A 13,668-nucleotide genomic window follows, 5' to 3' on the forward strand; every position below is an offset into this window, starting at 1 on the left:
ATTGGTCCCTTGTAATGACTCTCCACCTCTCTTCAGGATCTCACTTCACTGGCAAAGAACAAAGAAGTGCAGCCCTCAGCAGAGGGGATACAGTGAAAAGCAGAAGTTTATTTAAAGTGTGGCAAAGTAAAAAAAAAAAAAAAAAAAAGCAGGAGAGGTACCTTAGCAGCAGAGTGGTACAAGATAAGCAGCATCCTCCTCAGGATGCCCTGTGAGTGTGGGTTGTGCCCATTCTTACAAGGGTAGCTGCTTTGTTGATTGGTGGAGGCTAAGCCAATCAGGGTCTTCTCCTTTGTTTCTTGGAGAAAGTGTTACTTTCATAAGGATACAATAGGACACATTTTCTCAAGTACATGGTACACAGATAAGTGTGTGATGATTTTATAATTGTCCACCATGGATACAGTTGTCAACCACAGATAAGCATGTGATGATCTTACAACGTCAGTTATTTAGATTTTGTCCTGGGTTTTTGTTCATATTTCTCTAATCTGCCCTGATATTCCCTTCTCTGACACAATCATCCTACTTCCATAGGATGGAAGATTGCTCTGACTGGTTAGGGGCAACATGAAGGGCAGGTGCCACTGGTCAAGGAGGGATGATCTAGGTGGCTTGGGGTGAAAGGAGGCTGGTAACTCCATGATAGGTTTCATCAGTAGAACCATCTGGATCTCAGTAACATTGCCACTCTATAGACACGAGTGTGAAATTGCCTGCTGTCAGATGAATGGTTTGTGACACGGAAGTCGTGTCTTCTCTACTTCTTAAATGTATCTAATGCTGTCTAGGGCTCTCAGCCAGTCCTACAAGTTTAGTTCCTCAAGTAGAAATGTTTGCTCTGTTTTTGAATAAAAGCTATTAATTAGCAATTCTGGATACATACTGGGAGCATTTGTTGTTCCCTCTTTGTTTCATAGATTAACAGGGCTTTCAAAAACAACTAGTAAACTTAGAAACTGACCTATATTGAGTAGTTGGGATGTGCCAGACACTTCGTTTGGTGCTTGACATTTAATTTAATCTGCATACAAACCTTCAAGGTATGTCTTCTTCAGCCCATTTGCAATTAAAGAGATTAAAGCTCATGGAAATTAAATTATTTGCCCAATATCATGGACCTAATGTGGAGCTAAAAATGTATAAATTAGGAGAACATCATCTAAAAGGAACATGTTGAATTCCCAGTCATAAGCTTGGATTCAGATCCAGGTCTGAATGGCTCTAAAGCCTGGGCTCTTTTGATTCTATTCTTAATAGCTACTGAAGTTACCAATAAATCATAGAAGGGGAAAATGTTAGTTCTCAGTAAGTTGGTGACTTTCTGCTGCAGTGTTGAAAGTGATACTTCATGCAAGTTTATTTTACTTACTTTTTCTTTCTTTCTTTTTACCTAATTCCCAAGGTTCAGGGATGACTTAGTTAATCAATTGCGACATGGCTTTAGCTCTGCCAATTAAGTGTGGTACTTTTGAAAAGTGCAGAAGGTTAGATCTTCAACACCAAAATGTTAGTAAGGTTCTGATTCGTGAGGTACAGAGCCATCAGGACTTTAGACAGGTCCTGAACATCTGCTATGGTTTTGAATATCAAGTGCTATTTCTTCAGCTAAACAGCCAGCAGTCAGGAGTCACAAATGTGCACTGAGTATACATCCCATCACGGTGCTCTGAAGGGTGGTCCTGCCTACAGATGAGGCACCAGGCATGTATGCTCCTGTCCCACTGAGAGGTTACCTAGTGCAAGGTCATGGGTTGTGGAAAGAGGGCCATGCAAACATATGCACACGTGTGTGTTTTCACTGTTGTGTGTCAACCGCTTCTCTCAGCCCCTGCACCGGTCATTGTCCTGGTGAGGGGAGACAGGGACAAGTAATGGAGCTCTTGGAGCTGAAAAGCTGAAAAGCTTTACCTGTTTTTTAGATTTTCTGTAGTTGGGGGATCTATTTCCTCTATCCTAAAAAGCCCCTGAAATCTGTCTCCAAAACTGTCCAATATTCAGTTTTGACAATAAGTTTGTGCCTAGTATCAAAGAACCTCTGCTCTGGGTTTACCACAGTGCTTTTGGTAGAACATTAGTAAGATAACACCAGTCTCCAGATATTCCAGTGAATTCCTTTTGCTCCTAAAACAATGACATAACAAGTAGGCATGGGAGAAGTCTCAGTGCCTTTCACACAGACGTGCACAGACTTGGTTAGCCTCACAGAGAGGATTTACACTAATCAGTCCAAATATTGGAGGGTGTGCAGTATTCAGTGATTGCTTTGTCTCTGTCATAGCAGGACGCCATTTCCAAGCCTCCTGAGTGTCAGGCCTCATTTCAGCCATTCATCTTCATCTCCATTCATTCATTTCATGTAGTCAGCCGTCAAGAAGCCAGTCACATGTATTGGGCGCCATGATTATTCAGAGTATTTTATTTTCCTCCCAAAAATTGTGACTCCTGTGGCACTTTCTGAATAAAAGAATGGTATTCTGATACAAAAGCATTCTAAAGGTGTTTAACAACTGCTCTTAAAGATCAGGAAGGGGATTGATGGAAGGGAGAGGAAAGAAAGTAATGGGGATGAAGACATTTTTTAAAATGTACCTCCAGTATACCAAAATTAATTTCATTAGTCTGTATTACTACTACGCACTGATTTTTTAAAAAGTTGCTGAATCTGGGGAGGCTTTGTTTTGGTACAGTGGTGAAAAGCAAAAAATAATTTAGCTACTCAGCTAGTTGTCAACTTTAGATCTCATTGTATTGTCTGTGTCACAGACCTACAAGGTTTTAAATCTTTTATTAAACTCTCTTAGGCAACAATGTGTTTCCTTTCAAAGTTGGGGTGTCTGGGGGAGTGGGCATCGAACCCATGGCCTTATACATGCTAAGCAAGAACTCTGCCTCTGACCTACACTCCCAGCAATGTATTTCTGTCAGTAGAATGGCAAAGACTCATCTCCAAAGGGCCCAGTTGAAGCAAACTGTTGATTTAGCCTATGTAGGACAGAATTCAAGTTGAGAAACACTATTGAATTTTTTTTTTTACTTTTTCTACAAGCAGATTTCTATTTCTTAATCTAAGAATACTACAAAATACAACAGCAGAGAGTACTACTCTCCACTGGATGCACACAATAGCATCCCCTTTAATGGTACAAGTTAATTAGATTTGGAATGCTACCACAGGTAGAAACTTTGCCACATGTTGGACATGGTGGTTTAGAGCAAGAAAATGTCTCAGTGATGTATGCAAAGATCACTTTCAAATGGCCTGTGGGCACTCTGACAGGAGCGGTATCAGAAGGAGCAGGACAAGCTAAAAGAAGAATGGGAAAAAGCCCAAAAGGAGGTGGAAGAAGAAGAACGTAGATACTACGAGGAGGTAGGAGACTCTCAAGGGTTTTGACCTTGTCCCATCTCCTCAAAGACTGTCCTTACCTATCGTACCTATGTCATGTGTATATGTGTGGCTTTCTCTTTCTTTCCTTAAGCAGAGGCCCACTGACCTCTTTAAAAAAGATTGTATCATCTCAGCTGTAAAAGACACAATACCCACTAAATATGGTCATGTCAAGAGTGTGTTGAGCCAGTCAAGGAGACAATACGATTATATCCTTCCTCTGTATATGGTCTGATTATTGGTCTCTTCTACAAAGATGACACGAAGAAATCAGTTCATTTATGTATTTTTAAGCTTGTTTGTAGCGGCTGTGTTTGGCAGTAATGAATTAATCTTATAGGATAATTTGAGTATTTTGGCTAAATGAGTATATCCTTATATTGCATTCACTATGTTGTACTAAAGAGCTATGAAGAGGAGAATTTTGCTTCATTTTATTTTTTAACTAGCAAATGAGAACACATTACAGAATTTGAATGTGGGCTCATTTTGTGTGTCATCTAAAATTTGTTTATGATTAGTATCACTATGAATTTTGTCAACAATAATTTTTGTACATAGCCAGATCCCTAATTATATTTCTTAACTAAGCTTGTTGAGTCACGCAAATGAATTCAGACTTCAGTTTCCTAAAGTCCATGCTTATTTCTAAATCACTGCCCATAGAGAGTATTTGCATGCTTTAAAAAAAATAGATGTTTTTAAATGCTTGCCTCTTCACACATATTCTCATTTTTCCCTTAAGTTCCTTAATGTAATTTTTCTCTTGATGTACCCCTTTATTAATTCTTGTCTTTCCTCTAGGAGCGAAAAATAATTGAAGACACGGTGGTTCCATTTACTATTTCTTCAAGTTCTGCAGACCAGCTGTCTGTGTCCTCCTCTATCACTGAAAGCAGTGGGACAGCGGTGAGACCATCAATACAAGCAATCTGTGAAAGAAATAAACCTAAAGAGAAGTATAAGACCCCAATGCTGTTTCCCCACCAAACAGAGTAGTGGGAAACCACGCTGACCGTTTCCTCCAGAACTGTGTCATATGCTGCGTGGCATGGTACACTCTGTGTTGTCACTGCTTCATGAGGAGCAGTAAAGTCAGTACAGTGGACAGGTCCGTGTGCAGCAGTGTCCTGCTCGCTTCCTGGCTCCTGGATTGCTCTTCCCTTCAGTAGACATTTGTTCCTCTCGGCCAGGCAAGGCCTTCTCCTGCACTGTTCAGCAGCAGCAGACACAACTTGCATTATTTTCTCCACCGGTTCCAGGAAAGTTGTTTCTATCCCCAAAACTTTCATGAGAAATTGGCAGTGTCTTTGGGGACTGGAGAAAGCCAGAAAGGCTGCTGTACCTCCATATCCCCCAAGTAAGGTCATGGAGGTACTCAAGGAAAGTCATACAAAGACCTGCGTAATCCACAACCCACACATAATAAAATAACCCAGGAGTGCCAGGCAAAGGTTTGTCTTGAAACAAGCAGTCTTTATGTTGGTTTTATTTTAACAAAGTGATTTTCTAACCACTTCCCTTTATGGCATGAATTCAGAGACAAAGAAAGTCCAGATTATACATTTATTCCAAATAATTGGAAATCAATTAGGTTCCATTAATTTGTGTGACTGCTCTTTACATTGTAGGCAGTGAAAAATACTTCAGATATTTAGTGATCAGCCATAAATGTTGGCCAGTAAATTTAAAAATTATATTAAAGTCAGGAGTGGTGGCACATGCCTATAAAACAAACCCCTTGGGAGGCTGAGGTAAAAGGATTGCAAATTCAAGCCCAGCTGGGCAGTTTAGTGATTTAGCAAGATCCTGTCTCAAATAAAATAAAAAAATAAAATAAAGACTGGAGTGGTGGGTCAGTATGAATGCCTTGGGCTCAATCCTCAGCAATGGCAAAAAAAAAAAAAAACATACATATGAATATGATTATCTTTGCTTTTCCCTTAGAATAAGCCAGACTTGGAAAACAGTCACGATGAAGAAAGAGAAAGAAAAGAGAAGAAACCATTCCAGGGGAATGATAATGACATATTGCATAAAACTAAGGAAAGTGATCTTCTGGAGGAGAAGGGCAGGTATGAATCCAGACCCAGCTGTCCGTGAAAGTGCACAAAGCCGGGTCCTGTCCATTTGCCATTGCTAATGCAAATCATATTCAGCCTTGAAATGATCGTTCCAGTAATACATTACATATTGCTTGAACATATTGTAATAGCTCTGAAGTCAGTGTCCTTATGCTCTTGAATATAAATAGCTCTATTTTTAAATAGGCAAAACGTTTTTTAAATAAGGAGACACAATGTAGACCATCAAAGAAGTCTGTTGTCAATTCAAAGAATTGTCAGTCAGTTCACTGCAATAGTGACAGTGTTTGCAGGGACAGAGGCTGAAACGGGACCCCAAAGTCTCATCCTACTGTGATTCACTAATGGGCTCGAGCTTGGCTGTTCCTATCCCCTGTGCTGTGACAAGCCCCACTTACTCTGGGTGATAACATAAAGGGGAGCTCCTGGTTAGTTGTTTGTGGTATCACCTCCACCATGAGTCCAGTGTATTCAGTGAGTGGGAGATCAGAAAAAGAAGCCAGAAAGCCCTGAAGCCCCCAGGGTCACTCACATTGGAACACACTCTGGTATAGCAATGGCTATGATGGGCTTTTTGATGCTACCCATGCCTGACCTGGAAGGGACCCACAGAATACCATTCTTCTGTGTTCTTTCTGAGACAGATGTTTGCCCCTGCGGTCTGAGATAGCAGGTAGGATGAGTGCACGCATCTGCATGTGTATACAGCATCCTGGAGGTCCCAAGGCAGGCAAGGATTTCCAAGTGTCATTTGTAGGACCTGCTGGGAGGTTTTGCCCTGAACTCTGGTGCTTGTCAGCTAGAAAGCTGTGTGAAGTATAAGTTTTAGAGGTTAAAGGCCTGTGTCCAGAGATGGTTTTGTCTTTGGATAAACACATCTGTTTTCAGTTAAAACTATCAACAGAAACTTCCTAGTTTTATGAAATAGAAACTACTGATTGGAAAGATTTGAATGATGCCAAAAAACAATTTATGTGCATTTTTGCCTGTTCCTTACATAGGCACTTTATAAGAATGTTTGTTAGTTCTCCCAAATGTCCTCTGTGTCACCAACTTGCTCTGTATCTCCTTCATCTCTCCTTTCCCTGGTACACAGAAGCTACTGAAAGCCCAGTGGATTACCGCAGGCTGCCCTGCCCCGTGTGGCTCAGATGATTTCCACAGTAATCCCTGTATTATGAAAATGGAATTGCCGATTAGCTCCCTCATCACTTGAAAGGGTCAGAATGCATAGCGTGGTGGACAAGCAGAACATCTCAGATGACAATTTCTTTATAATGTCTTAAGTCTAGTTTAAAATGAAAAGAAAAAGTGAACCATCTTATTTCTTTGTTTCAGATTATAGTTGGTACTTCCATTCCCTAAGGGATGGGACCAATAAGTTCTATCCAGCTGCTCTTATCTTGGTTCTGAAATACATTTCTTTCTTTCTTTTTTTTTTTTTTTTTTTTCCGGCAGCCTATCGCAAGGGCCATGGACTCCCTCTGAAAATTCTGCAGCAAAAGGAATCCATCAGGAACATCAGCTGGATACAGAGGTTGGGGCCCCACCCTGTGGGACAGACCCACAGCTAGCTCAGGGTGAGAAAGAAGGATTTAAATTATTGTTAAATAAATAAATAAAAATTATTGTAAGACTTCTGTATTGTCCAGATAGATACGACCTCTGCCAGCTGTAAGCATCTCTTTAAGGGCCCCAGGCCTCTACCTTATGCTAAATACATAAATGAATGAACTCCTATCCTCATGACCTGAAGCTAACATAGTATCATTAAAGACTGAGAACCCAATGAGACTTGAACAGGATGCATTTTGAGACTTCCTCAATTTTCCGGACTTCACTACTGGATTTAATCTCCGCACAGCACGTTTATGGCCTGGTGGAGATATGGGAGGAGGCTGAGAAAGTCCTAACAGCTCCCCTGCCTGTGCCACCCTTGTGCCTCCGTATTCCAGACTCCCCACAATAAAATTCAAAGGCTTAGAGAATAGAAGAGGAAAAATGGAAACAGATCTTTTGTAAATAAGGAAGGGAACCAGGGTTGAAGGGAGGGGAGAAAAAAGAAGAATCAAGATGCATCACGTACAGGTACAAGTTCCTTAGGATGCACACGATCATTATGTAATTCAATAAAGTTAGTTTTTAAAAAAGGTTATATTCTGAATACCACTACAAGTTCCAGTCTCAGATTCCTGAATACCTGAAGCCTTCTGCATTTTGACCCCCTTTGATTTTTAATTTTATGTTGATGTGTCTTTTTACCTTATTTTTTAAATTTTTAATTTTTTTAGCTACTAAGAAAGTTTCTAGTGCACTTGCAGCTGGCAGATACTTCTTGGCAGAGTCTAAAGTTAGAAGAATTATAGCGGGGTGAGCTAAGAGTATAAAAAGTTAACCATAATAAATATTTTTGGGCAAAGACAAATTTGGCTAAGCAAAAAGAAAAGAAAAGAAAAGAAAAAAGAAATTTGGCTAAGCAAGAAAAAACTTTCAATAGCAGAATTGGTGAATTTTTAAAATTTTTTAAAATTTTATTTTAAAGAGAATAAAACAAAAGAAAGCAAAACAGAACAGAGCAAAGTAGATCAGAACAAAACACTGCAGGTAGCTCAGGACTTCAAAACAAGACAACAGAAAATTAACCGTGGCTACCGCAGTGTCTCCTGTTCTCCGCAAAATAGTTGTCCATATCTTCACACACATTAAATCCAAACAAAACAAAAGAAATTGATGAATTTGACCTTGCATTTTGAGCACATTTTCTATTCATACATTTATATGGATTGATGACATGCATAAGCATTTACTTGCATATGGTCCCACAGAGAGATATACTATATATCCTGTATCTATAGATGTCCTGTGAATTTAAACCATATCCCATTTGGTATAACTCATGGGTCAGAGAAAGCAATAGGTATTTATGTTTTGGAAATTATGCCCCAAATTGTAACTGCATCCACTCAAATGTGCTTTCTCTAAAGAATAAAAGAAGTCAATACTTTGAGTACTGTTACTAGTACAGCAGAAATCACTGAGGCAAAAGAGCCTGGTTCCAGGTCTCCTTTGCTCCTGGGATTAATTCACAGTGCAGGGAACACATGGCCATCCCAGCCACTGTTTGTCCACCATCTCCATGAAGTTGCTGTGAGATCTCAGCAGAGATCAGCACTTTAAAAAAGGTGATTCACAAAGCATAAAGTGACTTTACTGAGTATAAAGTTTGTGTTCTTTACTTGGTTCAGATCCATCCCAGAATCAGCAAGTAGCAAACCCAACAATGCATGTATTAGAAGATGTAAAGCCAAAAACCCTCCCGCTGAATAAAACCGTCAACCATCAGATTGAGTCTCCAAGTGAAAGGCGGAAGTAAGTAAACAAGTAATATGAATGAGAGATTTCTTTTAAAATGTATCAACTTTGAAGGGGGAAGAAATGAACAAAGGTGATGGCAAGATGTCAGAAGCATTTTTGTGCCTTTTTTTCTCAATTTGATTTCCTTGACACAATAACACATATTTATGAAAATGTGAGACAGTCTTCCTGCCTAGTAAATAATCACTCTGAATTTATCAATTTATAAGAAAAAATAATATTCTTAACCTACAAATATAAATATTTGGAAAAATTTACAAGTCTGCTGTACTAGTAACTTACTTGAGTTAAACTATGTTGGAGGCTGTGAACAAATTTCTTTCAAGGAAAACATTGTTACTTTCCTATTATTATGCTCTCTTATTAAGGTACCTACCCTAGACTATATTTTAATTTTGTAAGAACTCTGTTTTTTGCATTAATAATAGTTCCTGTCAGTTTTGTGTATTTCAGTATAATAGGCATTACGCTGAAGAGTTTACAAATATTTCTCTCCTTTCTTATGCTAACTTAGTGATTCCTTCCCATTGAAGAGTTTATGAAGTTGTTGTTCCCATAAGGAAATTAAGCTTCAGGGAAGTTAAATAACTTACACAAAATAATTGACTGGTTAAGTAGTAGAAGAATTCAAAATGAACCCACACCTTTCTGATTTAAGCCAGAGCTTCTTTGTAACCACACTTGGAAAAGTATAACATTTATTATTCTTCAACCAATCATTCTGCATAGATCCAGGCCATCTGGATTCGAGTCTGCCTAATGTATCAGTTACTTCTGTCTTGTTCCTGAGACAAAATTCCTGACTCCCAAAATTAAAGAGAGAAAAGGTTTATTTAGCTTACAGTTTGTAGAGGTTTCAGTCTATAATCGACTGGCTCCAAGGCAGGGTGGCTCACATCAAAAGCAACAAGAGAGCGTGAGACAAGCTTCTTTCTGTCCCTTATATTGCATCAAGTCAACTGGGATGAGGGCGGTGCTGATCCAATCAGTGGACTGATCCAGTAATCACCCACTCTTAGTCTCTGCCGCTGCTCTATGAATCAATCAGATTCACACTCTAGATTCAGCAACCTCCAAAAAACCCCATGAAAATATGAGGCTTTGGGGAGCACCTAGATACCAACCATAACACCTACTGTGGATCTTGAACAAGTTACTTAATGTTTCTCTGCCATAGTTTCCTGATGTATGAAATGAGAATGCTAATAATATCTACCTCATAAGGTTTTGTACTAGACAGTGCCATGTAGATGATGGTGCTAACTGTGTTGTAAGAGAAGTGTTCTGGTTTTGACCCACTTTTCTCGGTAGGATTTTCTTATCCTTGCAACAGTGTTTAGACAGTGTTTAGACCTTTTCTGTCCATCCAGTTTCATTTCTAAGTAGACATTAGAGTCAATAGGAGCTCAGTCACATACATGTCATTGTTACTGTTGCTGGTTTCAGTGATTATTAGCTATTTTTCAAGACATGATACTTACACTAGAGGGTACTGGATGAACACCTGATGTTTTGGAGAAGAAATTCTTTGCCTGAAGGGAGAATTTGGAGTGACGAAGGGCTCAGAGGTTTAACTGAGAGAAGAAAGTGCATGAACTCAAGCTTTGTTGTCTTCTGTGATTGTATTTGTTCTTTTCTTTGTTCTTTGCTGTGTTCTATCTCTCTCTTTACAAATGAAATTAACTTTTAAAATCCAGAGCCCAGAAGTGACAGCCAAATGACGTACAGAGCCCATATACAGCCCACAGCACCCACACCATCCTGCCTCTGGCTGGGGATGGCTCATGTTTGTCACTGCCAGCTCATGGCATAGAGGTTGCTAAATGTTTTGAGTACGACCATCTCTGAACCCAAAGTGGAATCACCTTGCTGAAAATGCCTCCTGTCGTGTCTGCCTGTGTTCCTGGGTGTTCCTCTAGATGGTCACTCATTTCTTCCTCAAACCACATTCGTAATTTTTGTGTCCATCTTATCATATAAAACCAGTTTGGTGAACAACTGTAATAGAAAAACTTCAATTTTAACTGAAGAAGCATTGCACTGAAAAGAAAAATTAGAAAATTACTCTGGTTTTTCTGTTCAGCAGAGCCAGCACACCAGCCTGGTTCTGACTTTACGTAGCCAATGATGTATAGCCCTTTCTAGGCAGAATTACTGTTTTCTTCTGTTCAAAAAAAAAGTTGCCACCAGAAGACTCTGTTATCTCTAATTTGGTTGCAAGGAAGTTTTGTTTTTGGAACTTTGGGCCTCTGTTGACTTGTCATAATTGTTGGCTACTTTACCATGTTACAGGAAAAGCCCTCGAGGGAACTTCCATGCTGGGCCCTTGTCCCCCTGTTCTCCTAACCCTCCTGGCCAATCACCAAACAGGTACAAGAGCTCAGTGAGCCTTCTCAAGGCTGCTCGGTGAGGACTCGAGCTCGCTAAGCGTCACTCCAGCGGAACTGGTGCTTGCCAAGTGATTTGGGGGGATTTGTCATCCACATCCTTTTCCACACACGCAGAGGCAGCAGGAAGGAAAACGTCCCCCATCTGCCTGCAGATTCATCTGCTTGCAATAGAGAAAGTCAAGTGTGTGACGTTGGCATGCTGTGACCATAAGATTTTAATTACATTGTGTGGAACCTGCAATCTAATAATAAAACCCACCAGACAGCAGCTGGGCTCCTCCGGCGGCGCCTTCCCCTGCGTGGCAGCTCAGCAGGGGTGGTTGATGGTGCTTCCAGTGAACCAGGCAGAGGCAGGGAAGCCAAGCTTCTCCTTCTCTTTAACCTACTCTGGCTCTCTTAATGATTGCTTCTGGACAGTAATTGGGCCCCATGATATTCTTGAAAGCGGCCTGAATTTCCATTCACTGGAGGAACAAATTACTGAGTACTCAGAGGTTTTAGCTGATGTGGAAATTTCATTTATCTCCTAGGGAAGAGGGAAATCCTAATAAATAGGTTTTGATTAGGATACATCTTCCCCTTTTCTATGATATTTCTTTCTGTTTCCTCTGTCCCTCTGTACCACCTTGGCTTTCAAATGACATTGTATATTTTTAACTTTTTGTGTAATTCCAAAGACTTTTCAGGTCACAGACGATACTGCAATCTAACCATAGCTGTAGGAAGGTTCCTTGAGGACAGCTGCCCAGTTTCACGTGGGTTGTTGGCCATGTGCTCTTCCCTGGCATTGCTCTGCTGAGTTTGGTTCTGTCTTGGTGGGCACTTCACTGGGGGCTGCAGCACTACCAAGAGGAAGCAGAGACAGCCCTGCCCTCCGGGGTTTGCAGTTTGGAGAGATGGCAGGTGTCTAAATTACAGGTTCTCAGTGTTTGCACTAGAGGAAGAAGCAGAAATAACCTAGCCCACCTTTCTCATTGTACAGGTAGAAGGGAAACCCAAAGTAAGTTTTTCACAGCAAACCATGGAACTTGATAACAGTGCACGATTCAGTCCTGTCTCTCAGGGCTCTTTGCCCTTGATCCTTTTCTGTTATGGCACAGTTGACTCTATATTTTTTAATCAAACATTTTTTCCATAATAGATAAAAAGAAGTACCCTCAAAGGGCAGTGAACTATTTATGAAAAACAACATTGAAACCTTAGTAAAACTTCACTTCATTCTCTTTTAGGATTTCTGAAAACATAGGATAAATACATTGAATCATTCCAAGGTATCTGAATAGACTACCACCTAAATTTATTGGAACAAAAGACTTACAAACACACATGCACAGGCACCCACACACTAGAGTAAATACAGCGATAGAGACCTATTGTTTTTAGTCGAGCATTTGTTATCCAGAATTTGTTAGAGCTAACACTTAATTTCCTATTCATTGTCAGTTCAGTAATTCTCATTTCATTCATTATATAAACATTTTAAAAATCCATGTTTCCATTTTTGCATGATGTGACGTATCTGTGTTTTTGGCCAATGACTCTACACTGAACGATGTATTCTTACACGTATTTGTCACCCTAGGTCTATAAGTGGGAAGAAGCTGTGCTCTTCGTGTGGGCTTCCACTGGGTAAAGGCGCTGCGATGATCATCGAGACCCTCAATCTGTGTTTTCACATCCAGTGTTTTAGGGTATGGACTTAACGCTCTAAGGGGAATTTCATGCTTTTTGTGTTTGGGGAATTTGTGTGTTAGTTTCCGTCTCATTCTGTGCTGAGAAATGCCTCCTGGAAATCCCAAAGGCCTTTTCTCATGCACCCTTGTCCCAAGTGATGTAGGTATGTGGGTGGGCTCTATCCTTCAGGGTGAAGCGCTTCTATTCTGATTCCTTTTGGGATGTGCAGTTACAAGAAGCCCAACTGATCTGTGTAATTTGTCTTTATTGAATAGCTGCGGCTACTGAAGAGCCTGTGCTCCAGCAGGAAATAGGATAGGACACAGGAAAACAATATTTCCAAATCTTTTACCGCTGAACGGATTTATTTGGAATTTAATGTATTTGTTGTTTCTTAAACACTTGTGGTTTCGTGCCAGAGGGTTTTTATCTTTGACCTAAGCATATGGGTATATATAGTTACAAAATAGTAGTTCTCAGAATGAATATTTTGTCATCTCAGTGTAAGTAGCACTCTTTCTGGAAGCTTCCTACCTAGACTAAGTCAGTTACTTTGTTATACAACTGTTCATGGTCTTTATCAGTCATCATTGTATTATTTCATTATCAGCTTCTCCAATAAATTATAAACTCTGTAAGGGCAGGAACTATGTCTGTCTTGTTCACTGTTGTTTCCTCTTCCTAGTCAAATAGGCATCAAATAATAGATGAATTAATGAATAAACTGAAACCAGTTCTCTTGCTAATACATAAG

The 13,668-nt window shown here is 40.0% G+C and overlaps 1 protein-coding gene across 24 annotated transcripts in view; it reads left to right on the top strand.

Annotated features, from left to right (window-relative positions):
- The window catches only part of Limch1 (LIM and calponin homology domains 1), a 327,840-nt gene that overhangs the window by 305,180 nt on the left and 8,992 nt on the right, over positions 1–13,668 (top strand). For 10 of the 24 annotated variants that reach the window (XM_063240658.1, XM_063240659.1, XM_063240660.1 and 7 more), the window contains 7 exons: positions 3,281–3,373; positions 4,196–4,300; positions 5,339–5,466; positions 6,934–7,055; positions 8,721–8,844; positions 11,143–11,256; positions 12,823–12,931. In XM_063240658.1, coding sequence (XP_063096728.1) covers positions 3,281–3,373; positions 4,196–4,300; positions 5,339–5,466; positions 6,934–7,055; positions 8,721–8,844; positions 11,143–11,256; positions 12,823–12,931 — 795 coding nt within the window. The remainder of the gene's footprint in view (positions 1–3,280; positions 3,374–4,195; positions 4,301–5,338; positions 5,467–6,933; positions 7,056–8,720; positions 8,845–11,142; positions 11,257–12,822; positions 12,932–13,668) is intronic. The other 14 variants (XM_013154290.3, XM_013154291.3, XM_063240662.1 and 11 more) reach the window with 2 other exon arrangements.

Source organism: Cavia porcellus, unplaced genomic scaffold, assembly GCF_034190915.1.
Source record: "Cavia porcellus strain 051 isolate PalLab524CR breed Dunkin Hartley unplaced genomic scaffold, mCavPor4.1 scaffold_30, whole genome shotgun sequence".
NCBI classification, from domain to species: domain Eukaryota; kingdom Metazoa; phylum Chordata; class Mammalia; order Rodentia; family Caviidae; genus Cavia; species Cavia porcellus.